Raw genomic sequence first — 27503 nt, forward strand, 5'->3', positions numbered from 1 at the left:
TTCAACTCCAGCTTCTTTATGAGAAGTTTCATAGTGCGTCTCTAGAAATAAAATTATATTTTAGAACAATCAACTCTGAGAAGGTACTGCTGTATAAATAAGAATTTGACTGGCTTATTTGTTCCTGGTTCCTGAGAGATACATCTCTAAATCCTTGGAATTTTGAGGGATAGGAGTGTCTTTGTTATTCATGAGCCCTTTGGGTCATACCTGAGTGTGTAGTAATGAGATGAGCCAGGAACAGGAATGGTCACTAGAAAGACCAACTATGGGTCACAGGATTAGGGCTTTGATCCACAGGAGGGTAGCTGGACCTTCTGACCTCCAGGGTGTGAAAAGGGGGGTCTGCAGATTGCCAGTCATGTGGCCAATGATTCAACCAATCATACCTCTGTAATAAAACCCTAACAAAAACCTTGGACACTGACCTTGGTGGAGCTTGCTGGCCGGTAAATGTATCAATGTGTCAAGAGGGTGGCTGGCCCTAACTCCATGGGAAGAGGGCAGAAAAGCACTCCATTTGAGACCCTTCCTTGATGACCATCTCTTCACTTGACTGCTGTTGATTTGTATCCTACAGGTCTTTCCTCAGTTCCGAGTCATTCTAGTGACTTGAACCTGAGGGTGTCATGGGAACTATTGAATTTGTAACCGGTTGGTGAGAAATACAAGTGTATTGGGAACTCCTTACGTGTGGTTATCATCTGAAGTGAGGGCAGTCTTGTTGGGGACAATGCCATTAGCCTGTGGAGTCTCACAATAACTCTGAGGGCTTAGCATCAGAAATGAGTTGTATCGTGGTATACCAGTTGGTGTCAGAATAGGCATCATTACTTTTCTTGATGCTAGTTTATGAACCAGTCTGACGCTTCAATCTGCCAGATGTTCAATAAGAATTTAGGGGCTGATTTAATCTCTAGTGATGAATAATGTTATCCAAAACCAAAATGTTTAAAGTGCTCTGACTTAGGTAATGCAGTATAGTCATTAAAATGCATGGGTGGGGGACGTTGCTTTGCTATTTCTCCTCTCCTGATCAAGCCTCTCTGTGCCTCAGGTCTCTTGTCTGAAAAATGGAATGATAATAGCACTGACCTCACAAGGTTACTATGAGGATTACTTATGGGAAGTGCTGCAGGGACATTTGCTTCATTAATACCAAGCCATAAAAGGCAGAGGCGGCCCAACTTATCAAAGCAAATTGTTCTGGGATTTTTTCACAGGACTAGATTGTTTATAATGTTTCCCAAAGTGGGACTTGGGGACTGCTGGCGGTATATGACATTGTCTTAGATAGCATACAAACCTTTTTATTGTTTTAATATTTGTATGTTGACTTTATTTATTTATTGGGTCAGGGTCTCACCCTGTTGTCCAGGCTGGAATGCAGTGGCATGCTCACGGCTCACCACAGCCTCAACCTACTGTGCTCAGGCAATCTTCCTGCCTCAGCTTCTCAAGTAGCTAGGATTACAAACATATACCACCACACCCTGCTAAATTTATTTTTGATTTTTTTGCAGAGACAGATCTTGCTATGTTGCCCAGGCTGGTCTTGAACTCCTACGCTCAAGTGATCCACCTGCCTTGGCCTCCCAAAGTGCTGAGATTATAGGTTTGAGCCACTATGCCTGGCCTATATATTGACTTTAATATAGAGAAAGCTAGCACATTGAATCCATAATTTCACATGTTATTAACAGCTTCAAATGTATCCAAAAAACGGTAGTGTGTATATAAATAAATATAGCTTGTAATTGAGTTTAAAGATAAAGATTAAGCACGTAATAGGATTGGTGCAGTACAGATATGGAAAAGACTGCAAAGTCCTGGGCTTTGAGACTAAGAGGAGTAATACTCAAACATCGTCTTTTCTAAGTAAGCATGTTTCCTGTTAACAATAGTGTCATCTATTCTCAATGTCAGCATTGGCTAAAGATACGTGGCAGGGCCCCTGGCAGACAGTCCCACTCTGGTCACCAGGCTGGACCAAGATCTGACTAGCATGGCAGCTCCAAGTCATGGCTCTAAGAAGCAGATTGTTCGGATGAAGCTCCCAGGAGACCCCTTCTGGGCACAGAGAAATGGAATTTGGATCAGCTCTAATGCCTCAAGACCTGGTCCTTTTTTATATTGCCTTTGGTTTCCTGGTGTCCAAAGAACATTTCATACCTTCCCTTCCTCTCTGTGACTTTCTACCAAGACCACATCTGAGAACTGGCAGCTTGTCATTCAGTTCAAAGCCTTCTTATGAATTAAGAAAGGAAAATCTAAAGAGCTCCGTCTTTCTTCCTCCATGGCCTCCTCAAGCCCTGGGAACAGTTCTTTTTATGGCCCCAGTGTCCAAAGTTAAAGCTCTAACACATCTCACCAATCACCATGATAGTGGAGGCTGCTTCCCCAGTGCCGGAGATTGGCCAGTCATTGTGCTGGGCCCTTTGCGTATTTGCACTGTTCTTTGATTCTCACAAGAGCCTAAGAGCTTGGTGGTGTTTTCCAGCAGATATTCAGGTTAAGAAATACGCTCTGCATCACAAAGCAACAGGAGATGAGCCAAGATTTTCCCTCAGGTCCAACTAACTCTAAAGTGCATGCTCTTCCCAGCAAACCAACTCTTGGGTTGTCACCCACAGGTGAAAAGGAAGATGCAGAGGAAGTGCTCTCAGGAAGGTGGGGGTAAGTAGAAGTGGATGAATTCCTTTCCCCTCACCAGGGGCCTGGCACGAAAAAGCACCCCTCCTTCTCAGCCTCCATCTTCCCAGGCCTGCTCGCCTCCTGGTTATCCTGTGAAAATTCCAGCACCCTGGACTGGCTCTCAAGCGCCTCTTCTCTGGTGGAAGATTAACGGGCCTCCGAAGCACCCCATTGCTCCGCTAGCATAAATTGCAAGAAAAACATTTAGAATATTGATTAAGTGCTCCATGCTAGAAGATTGAAATTTACCTCCTGTATTTCCAGGATTAGCTGACATAATGGGGTCAGTCTGCTGGCACAAATGATTTACAGAACACCCATTGGCAGCTTTCCTTTTAAAACTCGACACAAAATTTTCACTTGGTCACAGCCAGTGGAGTCCTGAGTATTTGGCAGGTTTAGATAATCGCCTGCCTGCCACATCTAGACTTTGGGGACTTGGCCCCCCTGGAAGAAATCATTTCCAGTCTTGTCTGGCCCCATCTGGAACAAATGGGCACTGTCTGGGTAAGAGGAGGGACTGGAGTAGTGGGGAGGAACAGTAAGGGAACATCTACAGATTAGTTCCAATATTTGAATGCAGAAAATGTAGGAATTAAGTGGCTTATGTCTGCCCTCCACCCCTCCTGCCTATCTGTAAACACTGGGATGCATCCTACGAGTACCCAGGCTGTTCTGAGCTTGACAGTACTCTGGGAAGAGAAAGAAATGTGCTGTGGCTCCGTTGGGAGGCTGGCAAGGTGTGGACCTGTGCTGAAACCAGTAAATGTTGCAAGTTCTCTGCTCCAGGCATGTGACCATCTCAAGGCCTCGTCCCCTGCCCTGCCCACAAAGGGGGTCCCCAGTGTCCCTGCTGAATCCCTTAGGGTGAGTGTGGTCTGATGCACCTATCGTGGTAGTAGGGGGACAGCTGCTCTCCGCATTGTTGATTTTCACAGGAAGCATGCTTGCAAAGGCTATCCGTGCGGACCCTGCTCAGATCTCCTTTATGACTGAGCAAGCTGCTTTCCTGGTTCCTTTCTGGAATGCTGCCTTAAAACTTCCATTAGGATGAGGGGCCGAGACTTAAACCTGAGATCTACCACTACTGGTTCTCCATGCCTCCCCTACAGATGTATTTTCTGTGACTCATGATAAAACTAACTTTCAGTGCAGCTTGCACTGTTCTCTAAAGCTCCCACCAACCGTCCACAGCCATCCTACGCCCACCCTGCTCTCCTTGGGGCTAAGCGCATGCCCCCTGGTCTATCCCAGCACTTTCAGGGGCAAGGGGCTGCAGAGGGGCAGAGGCAGTAATACCTCAGTGGTCCTGAGCCTGGTCCCAAGGTTATAGTTCCCAGTCTAAGTTACTCTATTTGACCACAGAAACCAGAGGTCTGTAAACACTGCATTAAGAGGTCTGCACTGTCAGCCACCAGAGTTAAACAGTATACAATGATGCAAAGTAGAAATTTGCCAACACTGACATCTCCAAAGAGTTTTACTTTAAGTAAGTGACGAGTACAGTCCATTTGGTTTAAATATCCTGAGCTTCTTCCAGCTAGCAGACCACTCAAGTGCACAGAAGATGAAGGAATTGGCAGGATTATTAATGTTTCTTTGTTTTGCATGTGACCACTTTGAACAAGTCGAAGGGACAGGCCCACAATTGCACAGCCCGCATCATGCTTGTTACTAATATGCCTGCCAATTAATCCTGACATGGGAGCTTGGTGGGTTGCTCAAAACCCGGTATTTTATCACCTCAGGGAGCTAATACTTGGACATTTCTATGACATTTTATACTAATCAATCAACTTCCCCTTTTTAAAGCAAAGCCTTTCTTAGGAACCACAGATGAGTCCTATATTCACTACAACCATGGCCACCTATTTCCCCAAACAGAATTGCATTTGGTTTGTTGATAATATACTTCAAAGCAGACTTTTGAAAATGTTTATTCGTATTTCTTCCCTTCCAAGGGGGAAATCTATCTCAAATGTTAAGACAGAAACTCAAGTCCCCGAGAGTTTTCTCATATTATTGTATATTTTAAAATATTACAAGAGGGCGCTTCTCAAGGGAAGTGAACTTTAAAGCTGCCAAAGATAGTTGCCTTTCTCCAAATCTGTTACCAATGGATCCCAAGCTGGTTTAAGTCAGTTCTATTCTGAGTAATGACACATGCGGCTGGGACAAACGCCATTCCAAGATATTTCTAGGACCCCCTGGCAAATGGTAATTCATCTGGAGACAGCCAGGCAGGCAAAGGAGGGACATATGGGAAGAATGAGTCTCCTGAGAACCCTCTGCCGAGACAAAAGTCCTAAATCAGCTGAGGGGCCACGTTTTCCTGATGAAGGCTCTTAGCCCATTACTCTATCATCTCCCTGATATTCTGGCCTCAAATGCTCCTTTCAACCATTCTTCATAGAGGTCGCCCTAAAAAATCTTCAAGCTGCAAAAGGTGTTACTGACAAACTTTCAGCCCTTCCCCTCTACTGTCTCCTGGAATTGAGACATGAAGAAACCCAGTCTCAATCAATGAGTTAGGCCAAGCGCAGTGACTCATGCCTGTAATCCCAGCACTTTGGGAGGCCAAGGCAGGAGGACTGCTTGAGGCCAGGAGTTTGAGAACAGCCTGGACAGCACAGAAAGACTCCCTCCATATCTATAAAAAAATTATTTAAGTTACAAGCTTTGTATCTGTCCCCTTAACTCACATCATTGACCTTCAGGAAGAAGTAGAACACAAAGCTCTCTCAAAACCAGCTCCTTTGTCTTCCTTTTCTAGTCTTTCCTTCCTCCTCATTGTCTATTCCCAACCAAGAGAAAGAGCCTCGATTGTCCAAGGGTCACAGAACAAGGCAAAAGCACTCTGGCCTTGGAGTTAGAAATCCCAGCCCAGCAGAGAATGCCTGTGTGATTCTAAGTCACTAGCCTCTCCTCACCTCAGCTGGCTCATTTGTGAAAAAGAAGCTTGCCTGCCACACCTGACTCATGGGGCTGCTGTGAGGACAAATTACACCAAGTGTTTTGAAGAATGAAATAAATTACACACTTACCAGTGTTAAGTTTCATGAATGTCCCCTAACATAACCTCAACACCCCACCCACGAGCCAAGGCATAGCATCATCTTCCATCTGTCATAACGGGACAAAGTAGCCAATTGCTTGAGACAGACACTGCACGGGACATTTCTAGAGCTCCATTCTGGAGCGTTCACTTGGTTCCACTCAACCCTCTCAACTCCAGCAGCTAGGCCAAACTCGAAGTTTCTAGATGGGGAAGCTGAGGCTGAAAGAGGCTACTTGCATGAGCTGGTGCTGGTGAGCACAAGAGCAGGGTCTGACACAGGCTTGACTGCAAAGCCTGTGCCTTTATCCCCTACCCCACATGTGCAAAAATGGGCTCAAGCAGGTAGTCATCTTAGGAGTCAAGGCAAGGTACTGTAGAACCCTAAAGGGCTCCCTGGGAGCAAAATGCTGTTTCACTCCGCAATATGTGGCTACTGTGTGAATCATAGGGAAGAGAGGTATGGCTGCCCCTTGTTCCTCACCAGTCCCACACCTCCATGCCCCCCTCTTCTGAGAAGTTAAATGGCAGCCCTGAGAGAAACATCTCACTTTAGTTTTACTTTTGCCCTTCTATTTAGGAAGCTCTTATCACTAACACAGGGAAAGGAAAAGCCTGGTTCCTCAGGAATAGAGCTCTTGTGTTCCCTGATGTTGCCAGAGCAATCCTAGGCTGCGCAGAGTCTACTTTTTTTTTTTTTTTTTTTTGAGTTGAAGTCTCACTCTGTCGCCCAGACCAGAGTGCAGTGGCCGCTCCCAGCCACCGCAGCCTCGACCTGCTGGGCTCCGGTGATCCTTCCGCTTCAACCTTCCAAGTAGCTGGAACTACAGGCGCGTGCTACCACACCCGGCTAGTTTTTTGATTTATTGTAGAGATGAGGTCTCGCCAAGTTGCCTAGGCGGGTCTCGAACCCACGGGCTCAGGCAATCCACTCACATCAGCCTCCCAAGGCGTGGGATTACAGGCTGAGCCACTGAGTTTGGCCAGAGTATACTTTTAGAGGGGTGGTTGGGCAGATCTATGTTGGGGGCAAAGCACTGGTTGTCTGTGTGGCTAAGATGTGCTCTGTACCACAAGAAGCCCAAGTCAGGAGCTATGATGTAGGACCCTTCCTATGGCTGATGAACTCCTCTCCTGCTCATGGGGGAAATTCTAATTTCATGGAATTTCCGATGATGACTATTCTGAGATGTCACCTATTAACTTCTATACACGTTGACAAGCTGCATCTTGCCCACTATTCAAAGTTCACTGAAAGAGAACTTGGTTGTTGTTGTTGTTGTTTTTGAGTGCCCATCTCTACAAAGTTTCCAGAACACAAAAGGGACTTAATAAACAGGCTAAACACTGCCTTGGCAGTCACTCTGAGCACCAAGATATCTGCAGAAAAGAAGCTGGTTGTACCACAGCCAGAGCTTGCTTGTTCTTTTTAAAAACCACCACTGGCCCACCATGATCACCTTTTGATAATAAAATCCTGCCCCTCATCTGGACATGTGTTTTTACTGACATCAGAATTTGAGTGGTCGCAAAGAGCACAGAAGTTGACCTGGGAGGAAGCAGGGCATCAAGCACCAGCCAGAGATGAAGAAGGGACCCTGTTTCCTGACTGGCTCTGGACCGACCTCCAACTCACTAGGGAACTTTGTACAAGTCACTTGTCTTCTCTGGAACTCAGGGTCTTGCTGCAAAATGGAGAAGTTGGATGCCATAGTGTTCCCCAAGGCTCCTTTGGGGAGGGTGAGTGCTTAGGAAATGCTTTAGAAGTATGAAGATCATCTACTTGACCTTGGGCTGTATGGTTTCCCTATCTGTCTCTCCTTAGTGTCCTTGTGTGACAGTGTCTCTGAGAGTGTGTTTCAGGAGTGGAGACCCAGCAGAACAGAGGGCAGAGATGCAAACTCAGGTGAATTGTATGTAGGATATCTAGAAGAAGGATCTCGAGACATTGGGGTGTGGCGATAGCAAGCAAATCAAAAGTGGAAAACCTGTCCCAACACCTTCCAGGGAACAAAGTGGGGTGTGCGTCAGGACAACATTTAGCAAAAGAAGGCTTCTGGTGAGTTTTTCAGTGAGACTGATTCCTGATTGGGGTGTGGGGGTGGGGTAGATGTGCTCTAGTGATACATGTGAGGTGACAGCATGGTGTTTGGCACATAGACCACCAAATATCCCCTTCCCCAGCGTGGCAAGAGGCAGAAGTCACCACGTGGTCACCACTACTCCCCAAACACAGGAAAAACCTGTGAGAGAGAATAAGGCTCTTAGATTCCCAGTGCTGCTTCCACGACCTCCTCGCTCTGCAAGCCTGGGCAAAAGTGTTACCTCTCTGAGCCCTTGTGTCCTCAAATGAAAGAAGCTACAAAACAATAGTGACGGCATCTTGCTTGTAATCGTCAAGAAGACAACATTCAAAGAAGTAAAGTATGTGAGGCTACTCTATGAACACACAAATAAATAATGTCTTGCCAAATATCTGAATACTCATCACTATGAAAAATCAATACAAAGCTAGGATAAGCACTCTGCCTTTGACTGAAGGCAGGAAATCACTGTTTGTATCTTGTTATGGCTCTGCTCTTGCAGACCAGGATGGACCCCACAGAATGCTCACTGGACTCTCTTCACGACCCGTGGGGTGTGAGGGCAGCTTGCGGCTCCTCACTGCTCCTCCTGCTGCCAAAGAGTACTTGCTTTTGCTTCCCGAAGAACAAGTCCATCAGGACTCCACATAGGAGTTAACCAGCAACACTTTCTCCTATTTGCCTTTAGAGACAATTAAATACTCCATGTTGCAAAATGGTGACAAGCCCAAGAGCTCCTTTTTTTTCCCAATATGCTGCTGCTTTGTAGAGAACACAGAATCAGCATTGTAAATAAATAAATAGCCAACCCAACTCGACCATCCCGTTCACAAAAACTTTAGGGCAGCATCTGCCGAAAGCCCTCATTTTATAGGTTAAGGAAATAGGGCCAGATACAAGTGCTTTGACCAAAGACACATCCCCAGCAAATGACAGAGCCAGTCCCACAGTATGTCTTTCCCTTCACTACATGACATGTCACAATCATCACTGATTATATTAAAAATGCGGTTTTAAGATCCAAACCCAAGCAACATTCGCCATCTATATCTGAATGCATTTCAGACACTGAGTTTGTGTTCTCCCCAGAAGTGAGCCCTGACAGGGAATGTGGACTCTGTTCTCACCTGTAAATTTGCACATGGTGGCAAAACATGAGTGGGGATTTCATTCTCGGAGCCTGCTGGTCCCAGGGGCTTGTTCTTGACCCGGAAGGTGGTGGTGGTAGTGGTGGCAGTGGTGGTCTGTACTGGGAGGGCTGGCTGCAACACAATCACATCAGAGCCATTGCCAAAGGCTTGAATTGCATTTTCTGCAGTAAAACAGGAGGAAATCCAATTTCAAAGTCAAACAGAAAATAACAGACAGGATACACACAGCCAGAGAGACACACAGAAATTCTGATTACGGCATTGGGCTTCTCCGAACAAAACCCATCCATCCATTCTCCCTGCATGTGCTGAGGGCCAGTCTCTGGGGTCAGGTGATCAAAAATCAATTCAGTCATTAAACACAGAGCTGGACACTTAGCTATGTTCTAAATGCAACAGATACTTATTGTGTTTCTATTTATGTGCCAAGAACTGAGCAAGATCCTTGCCCTGAAATGCTTATCAGTCAAGCCCTTTGAAATCCAGTCTCAGACCTATTACTTGGGATCATAACTCTCCCATTTTCCAAGAAAATTCTTGTATCTATCAATATTTCATATTAAAAGCAAACTAATTAGTGTTTTTTAAAAAAGTACATCCCTAGTCATGAGACTGAGGTGACTCCTCAGTCACCTCAGTCTCAGGCATTCACAGTAATTTGGCAGGCAAAATGCAATGAATTCCTTAAAAAACAAACAAAAAAATTGCCCAAGCTTCATCAATATCTAGTGAAAATTTAAGTAAGATTATTTTTTTCCTTTCTGCTCCCAGTCTTCCAAACAAAATCTGCATAATTAGGCAGGAGCAGCCCTGTTTAAGTGAAAAGTTTAAAATGTAAAACTTTAAAAGCTTATTACAATTTCATAGGATTAGATTGTTTTTATAGCAAGAATAAATTGGTTGTGTGTTGTTCCCCTCCCCAAAGTGAATAAAAAACAGGTTTTAATCAGGTCTTCGGGGATTTGGCCTGGATTTAGGAATTTTTTTTTTATTTCATATTCATTGTATAAAAAAAAAAAATCAGATTCCTCCATTTGGGACCTGAATGTGCAAATTGTTAATATATGACTCTTAGCTGGCATTTTTCGATATACAAGACAGAATAATTTAAGCCTAATTTTCCTCTTAGAAGTGACATTTTGTTCTAAAATTGTTATCCCTTAAGTTCAGCAAATTGGAAGCTGGTTTTCTATAACTTTACATTTTGGGGGACTGTAAAAAAACAGCTTCAAATTAATATAAATGCTTTTTATGCTCCTAGTCGTAGTTCATGGCTTCTCCGGTGGGTGGAAGGCAGAGAAAGACATACACAGGCACCCGTTTCCTTAAATGACCCAGAACAAAAACCACCCCTCTTTTTTTCTTAAGGCATGTAAAGTCAAGAAATTCTTGCCCTTTCTTGCGATGTGTTTGCCTTTCCACTTCAGGAATTCAGTTGTTCTTTGCTCCTTCATTCATTCATTCAAATGTTCACGGGCTATCTACTAAGTGCCAAGCACCTCCCTATGCACTGGGCATACAGTAGTGAACTACAATGACATCAATAAAAGACAAAAAGACAAATGTCCCTGCCCTCATGGAGGTCACATGCTGGTTTGGCAGGTAAATAAGTTAAAATATATAATCTGTTAGGTAGTGAGGAATGCTTGGAGAAAACTGAAGCGAGTGGGGGCCCCGGAAGCACTGGAGTAGGAAGGAGTTAGTACTAGATAAAGTGGTGCAGAATGGCCTCCCGGTGGAAGCGGCACCTGGGTGAAGGCTTGAGTGACTGCAACGATGTCTCACCTCACCTCCGCTTCATTCTCTTGGCTTCCCTGTACGTCTGCCATGCACTCGGTTTGAAAATAACTGTTTCTTCCTGCCAGACCAAAAGTGAACAACTGATGTTTGGGAGAGACTTGGCTTGATCTGAACAGAGTAGAATTGGATTTCTACATTTGGGATGAAATCTACAAATTCTTGCAAGAGACTCGATTTACGGCCCTGTGTCTTTGGTGCTCTGTGCCCCATCTAGTCACGGTGGAAATGGAATGACTGTGAAAAATGCTGGCCGGCATTGGCCCCTGTTGCTGACCGAATGCATTTATTTTTATTGAAAAGTCATTAGCAATAAGATACAACACTCTTCTCCCCTTCACCAAAATGTTATTAAGCAGGCACAACTTTAATTTCTCTTTGAGGGAGAAGTTTTCCAGCCAGCCTGAGCAAAAATCTTTTCTTACACTGACCTCCATTGTCATTGCTTTATCTTCGTTAAAACTTGCATTCTGCCAGAAGAGTGCAAAATGTGAAAAAGAGGGAATATAATAATATATTTTACGTCAAGACCAAACAAGAGGTGCAATTTCAATTCCTTGATATGTCCAGTGTCTTAGTAAATGTCTCCAGACTCGAGACTAGTTTCGTGGGCTTGAATTTCACTTAAGAATCCAAACACTTATTATATTTTTAAGAGTGCCAAAGCAATGAACTACAGTCACATTATTTGAAGTATCTAATAGGCAAAAGACTTAGATTTTTCTTTTCAACAAAAGCAATAATGAGGATATTTCAGAGCAACACTCAGAAGTTTTGTGTGTACATAGCAAACTGTTAATCAGTCCTTTAAAAGTCAGTAACCTTATAACCAAACATCATGGAGAAATTGTCACTTGAGGGTAGGGCTCAAGGAGCAGTGGCTGAACTTCGATTCCTAGAAACTTAGTCTATCCCTCTTACCAGGAAGTTGGACCTGGTCCCTGATATTCAGGCATATGGTCTCATCAACTTGCTGAGACCTCATCTCCACAATAAATCAAAAAATCAGCCGGGCGTGGTAGCGCATGCCTGTAATTCCGGCTACTTGGAAGGCTGAGACGGAAGGATCGCCGGAGCCCAGCGGGTCGAGGCTGTGGTGGCCGGGAGCGGCCACTGCACTCCAGTCTGGGCGACAGAGTGAGACTCCAACTCAACAAAACAAAAGAGTCCCTTCAACATCAGGCATGGACAAATCCCTCAGGAGACAGGGGATGCAAAAGAAACATGTGCATTGAATCTGATCTCTGGCATGGATGGTCAATGTGAACATCAGCCTTTACTCAGCTGTGAATTGGAAATAATACTCATATCTCCTAGGATTCTTGTGCAGATTACAGTAAATGAGATAATTTATATTAAATTATATATAGTATACATAAATTATAACTCACTCTATACCATAGAGATAGAGATACATGAACTAATTTATGTATAATACTTAAATAATACTTTTAATATACATAAATTAGCTCATATATCTCTATACATCTTTATCTCTCTTTCTGTGTGTAATATGGAGTGAGTCTGAATACACAAAAGACACCCAAGAAATGGCAGCTGCCAAAAAATTGAGTGAAATTTTCAAGTCTCTCAGCTGGATCACGACCTAGAGCATGCACGTCTTCGTGGATATAAGGGAGCCCTGGCACTGTGCTTTTGGGGTTTGTCTGATGAATGCCTATTGTTCGCACCCGTCCATTTCTCTCTACCCTCATCCCTTTGGGAAACATGTTTCCAAACTGCCTAAAGGACACTGCAATATGAGCCGCTTCTGTTTCCAAGCAGGAGCCCCCCTCCGTCCCCCACAGTGCTTATCTCTGTCTCCTGAGATAGCTGCCATCCTGAGCCTCCTGCCTGCATCGCCAGTTTATCCCACTCAAGAATTGCTGCTTCTCCTCTGAGCCAACCCTGAGCATCCAAAGGGGCTATTGATGTTAACATTCTAATTTTTCTCAGAGAGTCCTTGGAGGCCTATCCCCATCTAATTTGTCTGAGCTTCTCACATTGGATATTCTGCCCAGGTTTCAAGAACCTTTGGAACAGACTCTCCACTGGCTGCCAAGATCAAAATTTGATCTGCGGGTAGAAGTGTTCTTTCCCACATAATGTACCCTCAGTTATTTGAATCTCTTGCTCTCCCAGCCTTTGGATTCACAGTCTTGGCAGTACCCAGTTCATCACTTGCTGGGTTCCCTGCTGCATGACACAGCGTGGCCAAAAGATGCTGGATTTACCACCAGTGAGCAGGAAAAGGGAGAGAGACAGACAGACAGCAGAAGCAGACACAAGACACAAGAAGATCCAGCTTGAGGTGGAGAGGAAAACACGCCTGTTTGTTTGTTTCTTTTTCTTTTTTTTAACTCACTAAGACATGTGTTATCCTTGAAGAAATTCAAGAATTTCAAGCACTCTTCCAAGTCATTCCCACTGTTGTTGCAGTCACACCATGGGGCCACGCTGAGGCTACTGGAGTCGATGTAGTTGGGGGTCATGACTGTGCCTAAAAGAATAAAAAACAGGCATTTTATTCTTGTTTGATAATGCTTCTCTATAGCCTGAAAAGAAACAAATGTTCCTCTGACTGCGGATGCACCGTGGATAATTACAAACATTGTGTTTGCTGAGTGGGAAATTATGTTAAGCAGTGCGTTTTCTTGGCAATTTATCTTGAGCACATAAAATAATTTACACATTTACTTTAAAAATTATAACAGAACTTCTTGAGCTGAACTTAGGGTATTTTTTCCCTGCACAAATGGCATGGATGCCACGGAGTAGGAGAGAATTAACTTAGAATGCATGAGTGGCCAAATCTCTTGCATTTTCTTGAAAATGTCATTAATCTTCATAAATAGATATAACTGGATTTACATGTCTTAAAAATCTTTTTAGGCCTTTGAATCCACTTCCCTCAGAAGCAAGTGATTTCTGCAGTGTAAGACAGGGATACCCAGAAGCTTCCTGTGGATTATCCCACATCCTGAATGTACAGAAATATATATAATGAGGCTCCTGCTCACCAGATTCTCAACTGAGTTAAATAAAGTCTCCCAAGTTGTGAAAAAAAAAATTGGAAACAAACAGTGAAAATTCTCTGAGCCAATGGCTTCTAGGATATTGCCTGTGGCAGCTCGGTAGTCCTCAAGGAAATGTTGGGTGGTCCCTCCTGCCTAAATCTTGTGGGATGATGGTTTTTGTGATGAGTGCTATACTTAATACAATTCAAATGTCTTTTCCTGGGTAACTGACATCAGACAATGCCCACTGATGCCAAGAAGTCTTCTGTTTTTATATATTTTGTGGTCATAAGAATAGGTGGTCAGTAATCCACAAAATGTATTTGAGTCACAAACAGAAAATATTTTTTTCCTAAGCTCCCCTGAGTAAAGGACATATTGTCTTTGCACTACATGCCTACTGACATCATACTTTGGGATGATGAGAACTTTAACCTACAGCACAAAGGGAGCTTCTAACTCTGGCTAAGAAGGGAACAGGCATCCCAAATACCGAGAGAGGAGGTGAAGGCTATTAAATGACTGATGCCACAGTGGATCCCTGATATATGGCAGAAGTAGGAACAAGCTTTGTACAGGAAGAAGTTAGGGGCCAATGACTCAGGAACCAGTGCAGAGGGAGAGATCCAGACCCGAGAGAGAAATAAGTGTTGGCCTGTAGAATGCATTGCCTACACCAGTTGGTCTCTCGATTTCATCATCCTCAGGCATGTAAGGGTTTGCCAAGCCTAGGAATGGCCTTACAGAAATGCTGGCAGTACCTGGCCTTGGTCACTCCTGCATGCCTGGAAGGACACAGACTGAAGTGTTAACAGGGATTACATCTGGGAGTGGCCTAAGAGATACCTATAACATTTTTCTCTGTGGGTTTCTTTTTTTTTATTTATTTATTTTACAGTGAGTATGTCTTGATGACGTCTTTCATTATTCGGTAATTCCATTGCTGATAAGTAATCCCTAGTGGAGACTAACTTATTTAAGAAAAGAAGAGAGTGAATGCAAATATGGTGTATTAACTTCAGGAAGTTACACCCATTGACCAGATCGATAAAAATGGAAAATAACTAGGAACTGGAGAAAGGTGTTACCCAAGGGAGCACAGGTATTCTTTCAAAAAAATTGGGAGCAGAGAGCAAGTGACAAACCTGCGATATTTCTGCATTAAGTAACACTGTTGATTTTCCCAAAGCCTCCTGTTGAGGACACTCTGGTGGCAAAGAATGTAGACTGTGCTGTCATTTTTGGTGGGAGGTTCTTCCTAGGGGTGACATGTGTGACCCTGACACAAACCCCCGGCAGGAATGCACACCCTGGCTGAGCCATCGTGCTTCTGACAACTGTGATTTCCATCACGCTTCCACATCCCTCATTGTGTGTTCCTTCTCAAATGCCAATTGCACTGGAGCCCTGCCACCAGGCTTCTGCTGTCCCTGGTACCTGGAATACCTGCCTTTCCTCTTGCCAGCCCTGTTTATCCAGGGGCACATGCCTGCCTCCCTTCTGACTGTCTTCCAACTCACAGGAGCCTTGTTTGATTGCACTGTTCTGAATGCTGAGAACACGGTTCCTCTAAAACCTCAGGTCTCAAAAGACAGAAAACAGTTTCTGCTATGTCTGTGCGCAGGACAAAAATTTAGCTTAAGTCATTGCTTGCTCACCGGGAGTTGAATTACCAAGAACATTAACAGCGAGATAGACCCTTTTAGTTAGGGACTTTATTTCCAAAGGGCCATTTCTGGGAAACGGCCTTTTTGATTTCCCTAGCCTGAATGACTTCCCTTTCTCCAAAGTTCCCTAATTCAATTAACTTTGTTTGACTTGCTCTCTTCTTCTATAACCGGGCATCCCCCCTTGCTTTGTTCTGCGTGGTCAGTTTCCCAACTGAGACGCCTCACCCGTCTGCACTTGCAGGCTCCCTCCTCCTTAATAATCCCCGCTTCCTGCCTCTGCCTTTCACGCGTCCATTATCCCACTTTTTTTCTTTATTTTACAGAGTCCTAAAGGACCAAACATCAAAACCCCAGCACAGGAGGTTACAGGGAGATTTTCATTTCTGCAGACATCAGCAGGCCACAGTGGAAAGATTGTGGGTATTTGCAAACCAGACTCTTCTCCCATCCCACTTTTCCCAGATCTTACCAATAAGCCCCGAGTAGGCGAGAAGGCAGTCAGCGTAGTTTTCCTTTAGACAGCTGCTGACAGACCTTGACTCTGGCTGGCAGTTGGTAAAAAAATCCGCAAGGCGAGATCTACAACAGGAAGAAAGGGGATGGGGGAGGAGGGATGTGCTTTAAAACATCCTAAGCCTCTGGACAGACATAACTCTTCTTTATTCCTTTGTTGATAAGCCTCTTTACGTGCACGCGCACACACACACACACAAGTTTCTCTCTCTCTCTATATATATATATATTGAAAACGTGAGCTATTAAAATGTTGACATCCTTTCTTATGCACCCCCCACAACCATACCCTCCCCAGGCCCTCGGCCACCTGTGTGTGTCTGCTTATTTGGAGAGAAGTCTTCAGGGCCTATAACTAGAGAAATCTAGAAGCTTTGAAGTTTCCATTCAATATTTATTTCTGACTAGACTTATTTGCATCTTTAGGAAATATGCTTCTCCACACACTCACCGGAGATCCACACAGGGAAAATATTTACTTTATACAGAAACATGTCTCTGGCATCAAAATAGGATCCTACAGCCCATCTGCTCCCGTAATTCCTGCTGGCTTTAAGAATGTGTATATCTGTCTCCTAAGTCATCTCTCATCTGCCAGCCCAGGGGGTAGTGATTTATTCCAGCCAAGTGACACTGAGGAGGAGCTTGCCTTTCCCCGAAAACCAAAGGGGAAGAAAAAGGGACAGGTGAGGCTCATTCTGAGCGCCGTGGGCCTGTGATCGAAGGCCTTGTCTGGAGGAGCCACTGATCAGTGTGGCATCTGCCTGCATTTTAGGAAGTCTCCAGGAACCAGCGCAGTCTACCTGGCAGCCCTAGGTGGTAGTGAAGTTGCAGAGACCCAGAAGGGGAGAGGAGCCGCAGATTTTCTGGGAAGGAAGAAGGCTCTCTGTGGCCAATTGGCTGTTTTTCAATCTGAAGAGGATACTGTTGAAGAAATCCTGAAAGAAAGCTGGGCCACCTCTGAGGTCATCTTAGCAGACAACTGCTCTGTTTCTGTGGAAGAACACAATGGACTTCACAAGAATTTAAATTATTGGGCAATTATGGGCGACAATGGGAGGTTGTCTCATTTTCTTCCATCTTTAGCTCACTCCAGAGTTGGCTGCTGACATTCCCAGAGCTGTTTTTGCTTCTTTCCACTCGAAAACTGTATTTAGTTAGCATACTTTTTATGATATAAAGAAGCCTGGGTTGGTGGGACTGAGAAGGGTAGGATGCTGGAGGAGCACAAAGGTTTGCAAAAAGCATGCAGGAAGAACATTATGTATCTCTTTCCTACAATTTTAACTAATAGGGACATTAAAAGGCCTAGGAAAGTAAGTCCACAGTACACTGCAGAGGCTGTCAGGTGTTCATGTGGGTTTGGTTCTCTCCTTGAACCCTTGTCAAAAAGGCTTGCCTGAGCCTTCCTATCTGTGCCCATCTGGTGTGCACTGTATGTTCCATGTGCCTGGCTCTATCACAGTGAATCCCTGGGGCAGATGCTGGAGGTCTGTTTTATTTTCTTTGCACAGCACCTGACACTCCTCAGAGAGGCCCTTTATAAGGCTTCCCAAGCAGGGCCATGTGCTAAAGCTAAGTGCCTTGGCAAAATCCTCTAAACGAGGCTGGTGTGTGCGCATGTGTGTGTGCCTGGATCACAACCACAGTCCGTGCCTCGCTGGTGTTTCCTGATTTTAATTGAACACACTGAAAGATATAAAACCTGGCTGTTTACTGTAGCCTAGTTAAAGGATTTATTTTTTGGAGGAAATCCCTAGAGGTGGCTCAGGCTTACTCAACTGGTTCCAATGGCATCCAGCTTGGATTGAGTGTTAATTTCAGAAGAATTTTCCTGGTCATGAAAGTTAATGGTCTAGTGGCACTGGGTTTCTAACTTTGCAAAGGCCAAGTGCAGATCAGGCAGCTGGGACTCCAGTTCTGCACACAAGCTGGCTGCTGAATAGCTCTCTGGCCTGGCAGCCCCACGTTCTCGGCCTGTCCCCCAGAGATGGACGAAAGGTCGCTCTATCTCCACATCTCCTGTTTCTTGTAGTCCCTCCAGCAGACTATTAACTGAACAACACTGTGATGAGGATTACTGTCCTTCAATGTGAGCCTAATGCCACCAGACTCATTTTGCTTAACAACCTCAGAATTGACTCACAATTGGACTCTGGAATGAAAGGCTAATTGAGTCAGTCTGTTGCAGAAAGCACAGCCCCGATTGTGAGGATAAAACTAAATATACTGCTCTGAGTAGAATTCCAGACAGGATGCTTTTTGAGAGAAGATCATCGGCACATGTCCTGGTCCTACAACTACAGTCAGTGGATGCGAAGTGTATTAGTGTAAAAGTGAGAGCATACAGCATTGTTAAAACATTAACATTTCTGTGGTTCTAGCATTTGACCCACCTTCCTCCCCTCAGTCCCTGACATCTATACTTGGAGGTGGAGTGCTCACATTATAGAATTCACATTTTACAGAAGGAAAGACCTTAGTAGGAAGTTTATGCAGTGTGGTGCTGTGGCCAGCTCATCACTGGCTGATTCCTACAGTTTCAGGAATTTTGCAGGTTGGTTAACAAAACAGTGGTAGCCTGAAAGACTCCACAGTAATCAGTAATCAGCTAACACTATAAATCAGGATTTTGTGTTGTTCTTGGAGAACTGGTTGCTAAAATATTTACCAGCACAACTCTATTTAAGAACTAGTATGATGTAAAGCCTTCTGGGACAGGCTTTCCTCACCTTTGTGCCAAATGAAACGGTACAGTCAAAATTAATCTCAAGTCTTCCATTCTTTCCAAAAAAATAAAACTGTCCCCTTCCCCATCCCACCAAAAGATTCTTTCTTCCCAACATCTCCTTCTCTTATCATCACAATCTTCTAACATCTCTTAAAGTGATGTATGTAAATGCTCCCATCTATTGACAAAATAGCTGAATTCTTGTCTGTCCCATTGTTTGAATGATGTCTCAAGTGCTGTGATATAATGATGAAAAAGACTCTGTCCTTGAATTTAAATAACCTACAATCTAGCTGCTAAGAGAAACAAGTCAAAAGATTATAGTAATACAGTGGTTTGTTCTTGATATAAGTTAAGAATGAATGGCCACTAACAAAAATAATACCTAACACAGATAATGTATTTAGAATATGTTAGGTACATTTTGCACACTTTATATTTTTTTCTGACAACTTTAATGAGAGAGGTACTATTATTTTATTATCATAATTTTACAGACAAGGAAACCAAGGGTTAGTAAGATTAGATTAGAATAAAATAGTGAGCAGCAGAACCAGTATTTAAAACCATACATTCTGAGTCCACAACTTAAGCTTTTAACACTACATAGCTACATACACTGTTTTCCGAGAGGCTGTGATACAGGGCCTGAGACTTGAGGATGGCTAGGATCTATCAGGTAAAGTTGGGGGTGGTATTCCAGACATAAGGAAGCAGCACATTATAAAGTAATCATGTTCATAACAATCCCAGGATAACAATTATGGAGTATTTGTGTATGCCAGGTACTAATTTAACTGCTTGACTTGTATTCACATATTTAATCCTCACAACAACTTTGTTAGGAAATACTATCAGACCCATTGTACAGATGAGGAAATTGAGGCACAGAACAGTTAAGTAACTCCCTCCAGGCTGTAGAGCTCTGTGGTGGAGCTGGAATGTGACCACATTCAATCTTATTGCAGAGCTGGAGATCCTTCCCAACCGCCACATTTAACAGGTACCTTGTCCAGAACATTGTTAGTCGTTCACTCAGGATGGCTGGATCACAAGATGTAAATAAGAATTGAGGGGAGATAGTGCTGGCAAGGAGTTGAAAAGCCAATGAATGACCCCTAAGTTTGAATTTTATCCTAAAAGCAGTAGGAACCACTGGAGGATTTTAAACAGAGAAGTAACATGACGCAATTTGCATATTGGGAAGGCTCTTCAGTTTCTTCATTGTTCAGCAGATGTTTGCTTAAGTCCTACTCTGTGCCCTCACTGTTTCAGCAACAATAGGGAGAGCAGGAAATTGGACAGGAGTGGAAGGGATGGTTACCTAGGAGACTGCAGCCATGAGCCAGAGCGAAGAACTGAGGGTCTGCAGGGGAGAAAGAAAGGGAGATGCATGGAAATGGTATCAATAGAATGAAAGTCAAGACTTCAGAAAGGAGGGGGTGGGATCCGCATGAGGTCGACAGCAGACAGTGGTGCCCTGGTGGGAAAGACGGGAGAGGACAGGTTTGCAAGGAGGATAGTGACGTTGGTTGTGGCTATGTTGTTGAGTTCATGGTACTGTGGAGAACTGAGAATCTAGCTGGTTGTTAGAGTTCTGGCTTCTTCATCTGTGCAGTTACCAGCTTCTGCTGAGTACCTACTGTATGCACAGCTCTAGCACCCCAGGGCAGCTCCTTATGGACATACTCTCCCTTCCCACACAGGGTTATAAATCATGCTGTAATCAGTTTCAATGGCTTCCCTGCCTGGGCTGCTGGGATCCAAAAAAGAAAGCTTAAATGTCCAGCATGATATTAACAAAGAAAACTCCACAACTGGATTTCTTCTGGAGACATGAAATTTCCATGACTACAGTAATGATGAGCTCTGATTGTTTTTCTCTGAGAAAATGAAAAGGAAATAAATAGGCACTAATGTAGAAATGTATCGCCCTCAGTAAGAGAAAATCTCCCACCCTTAAAGAGGAGGAAAAGGCAGACAAATACCAAGATGGCCTTAGGAAATCTGCAAAAACAGTGGTTTATTTTGTATATTAAAGGAAGCATGCTGCTAACTGGAAATAGAAAAATGATTATAATGATAATATCTGGGAGAGTTGTCTCAAATAGCAGATGGTCTTCTGACAGTGGGGGAAAAATTATTTACCTACTTTCTCTGTAACAGTTTTAGCAAAGTAGTGTTATGGAAAACAGGTAAAAACATACCAGTAATGCCCAATTTAACTCATCCTGGATTATCATAATCCTTTAAATGTTTTTCCAGAACAAATCTCATACTTGGACACAAGCCATGTGGTTGGTGGAACTGAGCCCTGGACTAAGAATCGTGAGATCATGAATGGGGTCCAGGCTCTGACACTAATTAACCAGAGTTCCTGAATATGTTGCTTAACATCTTAGCTCTTAGATTTCCTTCCACCTCAGAAATACAGTCTATGGGACACTCAAAACTAGCTAGAGGAAAAAACAAAACAAAACATTTGTTTTCAAAACACTATTATTCTTTCCCATATTTATTTAACTGTGACCCATGATTTGGTATTCTTTCAGTTTAGAGAATAAGGTTTTTCGAGTGAATCCCCTCATCTCATATACAAGACAGCCAAGGACAAAAAAGGTTAAGATCTTGTTCAGTGTCACATGGCAGGAGTCCACTGATGGCATTCACTGGAAGGGGAAATGCCAACTGCCCCTAACAGCCCTAGAGGGGAGAAGTGTGGGAGCTGTTTGACTTTAATTTCTTTAATTTAGATTCTATTGAAGTCATCAAGTGTACACTTGCTTTCCCCTGGCACCACTGGCCAGACTGTTCTTCAGAGACTTCTTCCTGATATTCCACTGGTTTTAGAGATGCAGCAGGCACCCTGAATGGAATGCAGGAGCAGGGCAGGGTCAGAGGATGCAGATGTAATTCTGTACAAGAGGGTGATGAACCTATGGATGAATTAATCTCCTTTATGAAGGGGTCTTCTGCACCCCATCAGGACCAGTCCAGCACTGTGGAACTCGGCCACCCCGCAGAAACCCAGAACTTCAGGACAAGATCCATGTACTCATCTACCCATGTAAAAAGTCACTGGAGTTTTTCTCTGAACCCACTGCAGACATTAGGGCTTTAAAGTCTTAGCTTTCAGTTCAAGTCATTTCATTTCTTAAGCAATGGGCAGTTAGAGGAAACAAGGAATGATAAATAAGAAGGTGCACAGGCTTGGAAGTGATATGCATCTGTTCCTAATCCCAGCTCCACCTTTTATGCTCATACACTTTAGCAATTTATTTAAGCCGGGCTCGGTGGCTCAGTCTGTAATCCCAGCACTTTGGGAGGCTGAGGTGAGAGGATTGCCTGAGCCCGTGGGTTCGAGACCTGCCTGGGCAACTTGGCGAGACCTCATCTCTACAATAAATCAAAAAATCAGCAGGGCATGGTAGCGCATGCCTGTAATTCCGGCTACTTGGAAGGCTGCGGTGGAAGGGTCGCCGGAGCCCATCAGGTTGAGGCTGCATTGGCCGGGAGCGGCCATGGCCATCCAGGCTGGGTGACAGAGTGAGACTCCAACTCAAAAAAAAAAAAAAAAAAAAAAAAAGCAACGTACTTTTCTCCAAGTCTCAGTTTCTTCACCTGGAAAATGGGGCCAGTACTATGTACAGTCACTTTAAATGGCTGCTGTGAGACTTAAATGACAATTATAGAACACTCCTCACCTAGAACCCAGAATACACCAGTTGCCCAATAAAATTTTACTTCCATTCCTTCATCTTTTCTCCCCAATTTCAAGCTCAGTCTAATGTTTGGTGCTTGCCACAAAAACACACAAGTTCAACAGAAAAAAACATATACTATATCTTAGTCTATCTTTTGCTGGTCCTTCTATTACATACTTAGAATAGGCTACATCTGTGTAACTAATAGCACCAACCTCAACCAAAACACATTTGAGAAATCTGAAGCCAGAATTCTGGCAGTGTTACTTAAAATCTCTCAGTCATATGAACTCGTAGCCTAAAAGCTTTTTAAGACAAGCTATTTTTCCCTGGGGTTTAGGTGAAAAAGACATATTTTTAACATAACTACATATCAGTAAGTTTCTTAATACTGCTAATATCTTATGTAGAATAAAAGCAATTTGAAAAACATTCTGCTAATATTAGACTGGGGATGACACGCTAGAACACTGGAATGGTAATTGTCTGATGTAGTGACACAAAACAGATTTTTCCTCTTTCTGTTTTTAGAAAATTACCTTACTCTATTCTCCAGCAGTCTACCAGAGTGCACATCTGGAAAGCATCCTTCAGGAAATCAGAGCCTATATTAAATACATTTTGGGGTGTTATTTTTGTGTCACAATTCCTCACTTTGTGCTGTGTACTCCTGTTTTCTGGAGTAGAGGCCTAGGAGCAGGCTGTGGTGTTGGGGAGCTGAGCCTGAGTCCTCTTCCCACCTGAGAATGAATGTGGAAATGCAAAGGCCTTGCCCCAGGTGCAGATCTGCAAATCTCTTACATCTTGTGTTCATCAGATCCTTAACACGGGTTCCTACTCGTGGTGGGATTAGTCAAGCCTGGCCAACTGATGCGTTCACGGTAACTTAACCAGATGTTTGGTGACGTGGCCACATGTTTTTAGAAAATAATATTACAAAGTCCAAGAATCCTTCAAGCCCTTCTTAATGTCTTCGTTTTCTGGGAAAGGACGGTCCCTGTGGGCAAATAGAGATCAACACCTGTTCCCCCAAAATCCCTGCTCTGCCTCATCCTGCTATTCAAGAGGCTCCATCTTGATGATATTCAGGGCCTCTCCTGGTCACTATAGCTCCTCTGGCTCCTTGGCAGCTCCTGGTTGCATACAAGGTTTCTCTTTGCATTTGCCCAGCACATGGGCCACAGGAGGCTGCTGTTGCTGCACTTGGAGCCTGACCCACAGGGGGCTCTGACAAGACTTCACCTACTGAGGAAAGAGTTCTGGCACCACAGGTGGAGTCCTGCATTATTTCAGTCTATGCACCTGTCGTGGGTATCTCCAGCTTGAGGGTTCAGTGAAAGCAGGCTACAGGGCAGAGAGGTGCCCTCGGCCTTTCTGGTTCCTTAGCCTTTCTGATCACATCAAACTGCAGCAGCCCCCAAGGAAAGTCTGGATCGGCATCTGATCAGTTTTGGCATCCTTTCCGAAGCCACCTTGCACGAACACTGACAGCCATCCGTCAACATTGACAGGGCAGTGACAGGGACTGATAGCTACTCTCTACCTGGCAAATCTGAAAAACAAGCCATGGTGATTGGTAAGGGAATCCATTCTAACCTGAAAGGGGCTTTCAGCAGCCTCTGATGGGATTCCCAGAGCTGCCTTTTGGTTGGGACTCCACCGTTCTCAATCAATTTCTCCCAAGGTACAAATTGATGGGTCACAGTATAGGCAAACTGTAAGTGGTAATGGGACCACAGAAAAATCACAAACAACCCTTGGCTCTATCACCAGGTCAAGTAAAGCTGTTTTGTATTACTCAAGCTATGCTATACCCATTAGTGCAGAAAATCTAGCTTTGGTGGTACTTGTTTTTAAGGAAAAAAACTTAAAAGAAATTGGTAAGTTTTCTGGATGATGAAATGATCACAAAGCTCCCAGATATTAAATAGTTATCTGCCGAGACAAATGCAGGTAACAAATATGTTAAAACTCTTCAGGAATACATCTTATCCAATAAATCTTTTACATTTCTTCAGGCAAATTTTAGAAATCAGTTTTGTGACTTTTGACCTCAAGGAGAAACAGACATCTAGATGTTCAACCAATCTTTCACCAGTAGAACCACACCTTAAGACTCCAGACCAACATGGTGTGAGATTACGTCATGTAGAATTTGGTGGCACTTCCATGTTCAGGAGTGAATTACAGAAGCCCTCTCATATTTATTCTGGAACTTTAAGAAGCTCCTCGTCAACTGCTCAGGATCCCTGGGCTGCAAAGGTCACCCTCCATGGCTTCATTTAATTATTTATACACACCTTTGCTTCAGAAAGAATTTTGAAAGGCATTCAGATGCAGCTGTGATGCAACAGAATGAATATAAAAGTCAGTGAAGGAATTGGGAGCCACAGAAAGATACAATAGAGGCAGTGGTACAGCTAGTGCCAAGTGTACACGTGCCCCTGACTAGATGAAAGCTATACATTTGGTTCTGAGCTTTCTAGCAATCATTGGGAAAGGGGGTAAAATAACTACTTCCACCACTAGTTTATGATATCCTTAAAATTAAAAACAAGATAGATGGTCAGAAGGATAACTGTTCCATGAGAGGCATCTTTGGCCCCCAAAGATATCTATGCCTAATCCCTGGAATTTGAGATTATGTTATTTAACGTGGAAAAATGGACTTTGCAGATGTGATTATGGTCATGGATCTTGAGGTAGGGAGGTTATCCTGGATGATCTGGATGGGCTCAACGTAATCACAAGAGTCCGTAAAAGTGGAAGGAGAGAGGCAGATAAGGGAGTCAGAGTGACATGTAAAAAAGACTCTACTGGCCTTTGCTGGTTTTGAAGATGAACGAAGGGCCTTGAGCCAAGAAATTAGGGTGGGAAAGGCAAGGAAATGGGTTCTCCCCTGCGGCCTCCGGAAGGAACCGAGCCCTACTGATACCTTGGTTTCAGCCCAGCGAGACCCATGTTGGACTACTGACCTACAGACCTGTAACAGAATAGATTTGTGTTGTGTAAAGCCACCAGAATTGTGGTAATTTGTTGCAGCAGCAACGAATTTTCACCAAAGCACCACTAAAAAGCACTAGCCAGGTGTGGTAACTCGAGCCTATAGTCCCAGCTGCATAAGAGGCTGAAGTGCAAGAATCACTTGAGCCCAGGAGTTTGACATTACAGTGAGCTATAATCACACCATTGCACTCTAGCCTAAGTGACAGAGTGAGACCTTGTCTCCAAAAACAAGCAAAAAAAGTATACAGTAGGGATTTTTAGTACAGAATTTGAAGATAGGCTAGGACCTAAATTTCAATTCAGCTACTTACTAATCGTGACATTTTGTACAAGTATCTTGGGCAAGTATCTTAACTTCTCTGAAGCTTAATGTACTCAGGTAGAATGACAGTAAATCCCTCAAAATGTTCCTGGGAGGGTGAGTGTACCTGGCACCCAGCACCTGATGACAACTGTTTCTGATTCCTAGATGAAAATAGTACATCACCAGAGATAGTGTCTTCTGTTCTGCTCTGGACCAGCCTAGGGAATCTATACTGACCTTCAGATCTTATGAAGTCCTAGGGTAGAGACAACCACATTGGTATTTTTTCTTAGCATTGATCTGATAACTTGGCATATGAAATGTTTTGTCCTACCACATGTTTTCACTCATAAGCGGATCCTGAACATTTACCATAATACTATGAGAAAGGGATTGGCAGTAGCGGGACACTGCCAGGGGAGGGAGGGGGATACATAACATCAGCAAGGGTCCCTGATCCCAAACCAGGCAAAGTAGGGACCAAAGGGAGGCCCAGACTTTAACTGTACGATGATCACTTGTAAACCTAACCCTGAATTGTACCACACACCTTTAAAATAAAAATAAACAAATAATAATAAAAGAAATGTTTTGTCCTGAGAGCATTTATCCATGTGATTGAGGTCTGCATGTGCTCAATGAAGTCATGGATTAGCATCAGGCTTATTCCTACCATTAAAACCAAAAGGAAGATTCTTCTGTGAGTCCTCAGCACCTTCAGATAGAACAATGCCTTTTTTAAGCCAATGGGATCACACTCCGAAAAACCTGTGTAGACAATTCTACAGGTCCCTACACGTGGTCTCTATACACTGCCCTCTACTGGCCTGACAATGGAGACATCAGGCCTGGATTCATTGTAGGAGTTGCCATATGTATCCTCAGAACAAAGTGCTGAGGTGGGTAACTTAGCATCCTGATGCTTATAGTCAAAGGGATTGCATTCTAATGAGCTTAGGAAAACAAAAGCAAAATCTAGAAAGTATCCCTAACGCTGCCTGGTCTTCTTCAGTTGAATCTTGGGGGTTCCCAGAAGATGAAAAATTAAAATGGCACAGGCTTTCTTACATTAATAATTTGCAAAACCCCTCCCCTTGCGCCTACCCTCAAAAGACAAGCACTAAATGCCTCTGTGGTACCTGAGCCCCAAGTTCTGCTCAGTGGAATGTTAATTTACCTTCCACACATTAAAGGAGCTTAGTTTCTGAGCAGTGCCCTGGGAAGGGAGGGGAAAGGGGAAGGTAGATGAATTTCTGAATGGTTAACAACCTACACTTGCACAAACTTGCTTTAAACAGAAACATATGAAAATAAGATTACCTATTAATCTTTAATAGGCTTGCCGACTTCCTAAGGAAAATTATATTCAATAGTAAATATACACTAGGTCATTTTTCTTCCAGGCAAGTTGTTTTAAGGTCAACAGGGACTTTGAGCTTAGCAAACAACGAGTCCCTAATATCTTCCTTCTTAGTTAGGGCATTGAGAATATCACTATTGCTCAGGAGACGGGACTGCAGGGTTGTACATCAAAAGAATAAATCAGCCGGGCTCGGTGGCTCAGTCTGTAATCCCAGCACTTTGGGAGGCTGAGGTGAGTGGATTGCCTGAGCCCGTGGGTTCGAGACCGGCCTGGGCAGGCGAGACCTCATCTCTACAATAAATTAAAAATTAGCCGGGCGTGGTAGCGTGCGCCTGTAGTTCCAGCTACTTGGAAGGCTGAAGCGGAAGGATCGCCGGAGCCCAGCAGGTCGAGGTTGCAGTGGCCGGGAGCGGC

At 43.8% G+C, this 27503-nt stretch overlaps 1 protein-coding gene across 1 annotated transcript in view; it reads right to left on the reverse strand.

Annotated features, from left to right (window-relative positions):
- The window catches only part of LOC103250284 (GDNF family receptor alpha-1-like), a gene marked incomplete at its 5' end in the record, with an annotated part of 76828 nt that overhangs the window by 18635 nt on the left and 30690 nt on the right, over positions 1 to 27503 (reverse strand). The window contains 3 exons of the mRNA XM_021707947.1: positions 8961 to 9145; positions 13147 to 13281; positions 15938 to 16047. Of these exons, the coding sequence (XP_021563622.1) occupies positions 8961 to 9145; positions 13147 to 13281; positions 15938 to 16047 (430 nt within the window). The remainder of the gene's footprint in view (positions 1 to 8960; positions 9146 to 13146; positions 13282 to 15937; positions 16048 to 27503) is intronic.

The sequence above is a fragment of the Carlito syrichta genome, unplaced genomic scaffold (assembly GCF_000164805.1).
Source record: "Carlito syrichta isolate Samal-C Ts95f unplaced genomic scaffold, Tarsius_syrichta-2.0.1 Scaffold127756, whole genome shotgun sequence".
NCBI lineage: Eukaryota > Metazoa > Chordata > Mammalia > Primates > Tarsiidae > Carlito > Carlito syrichta.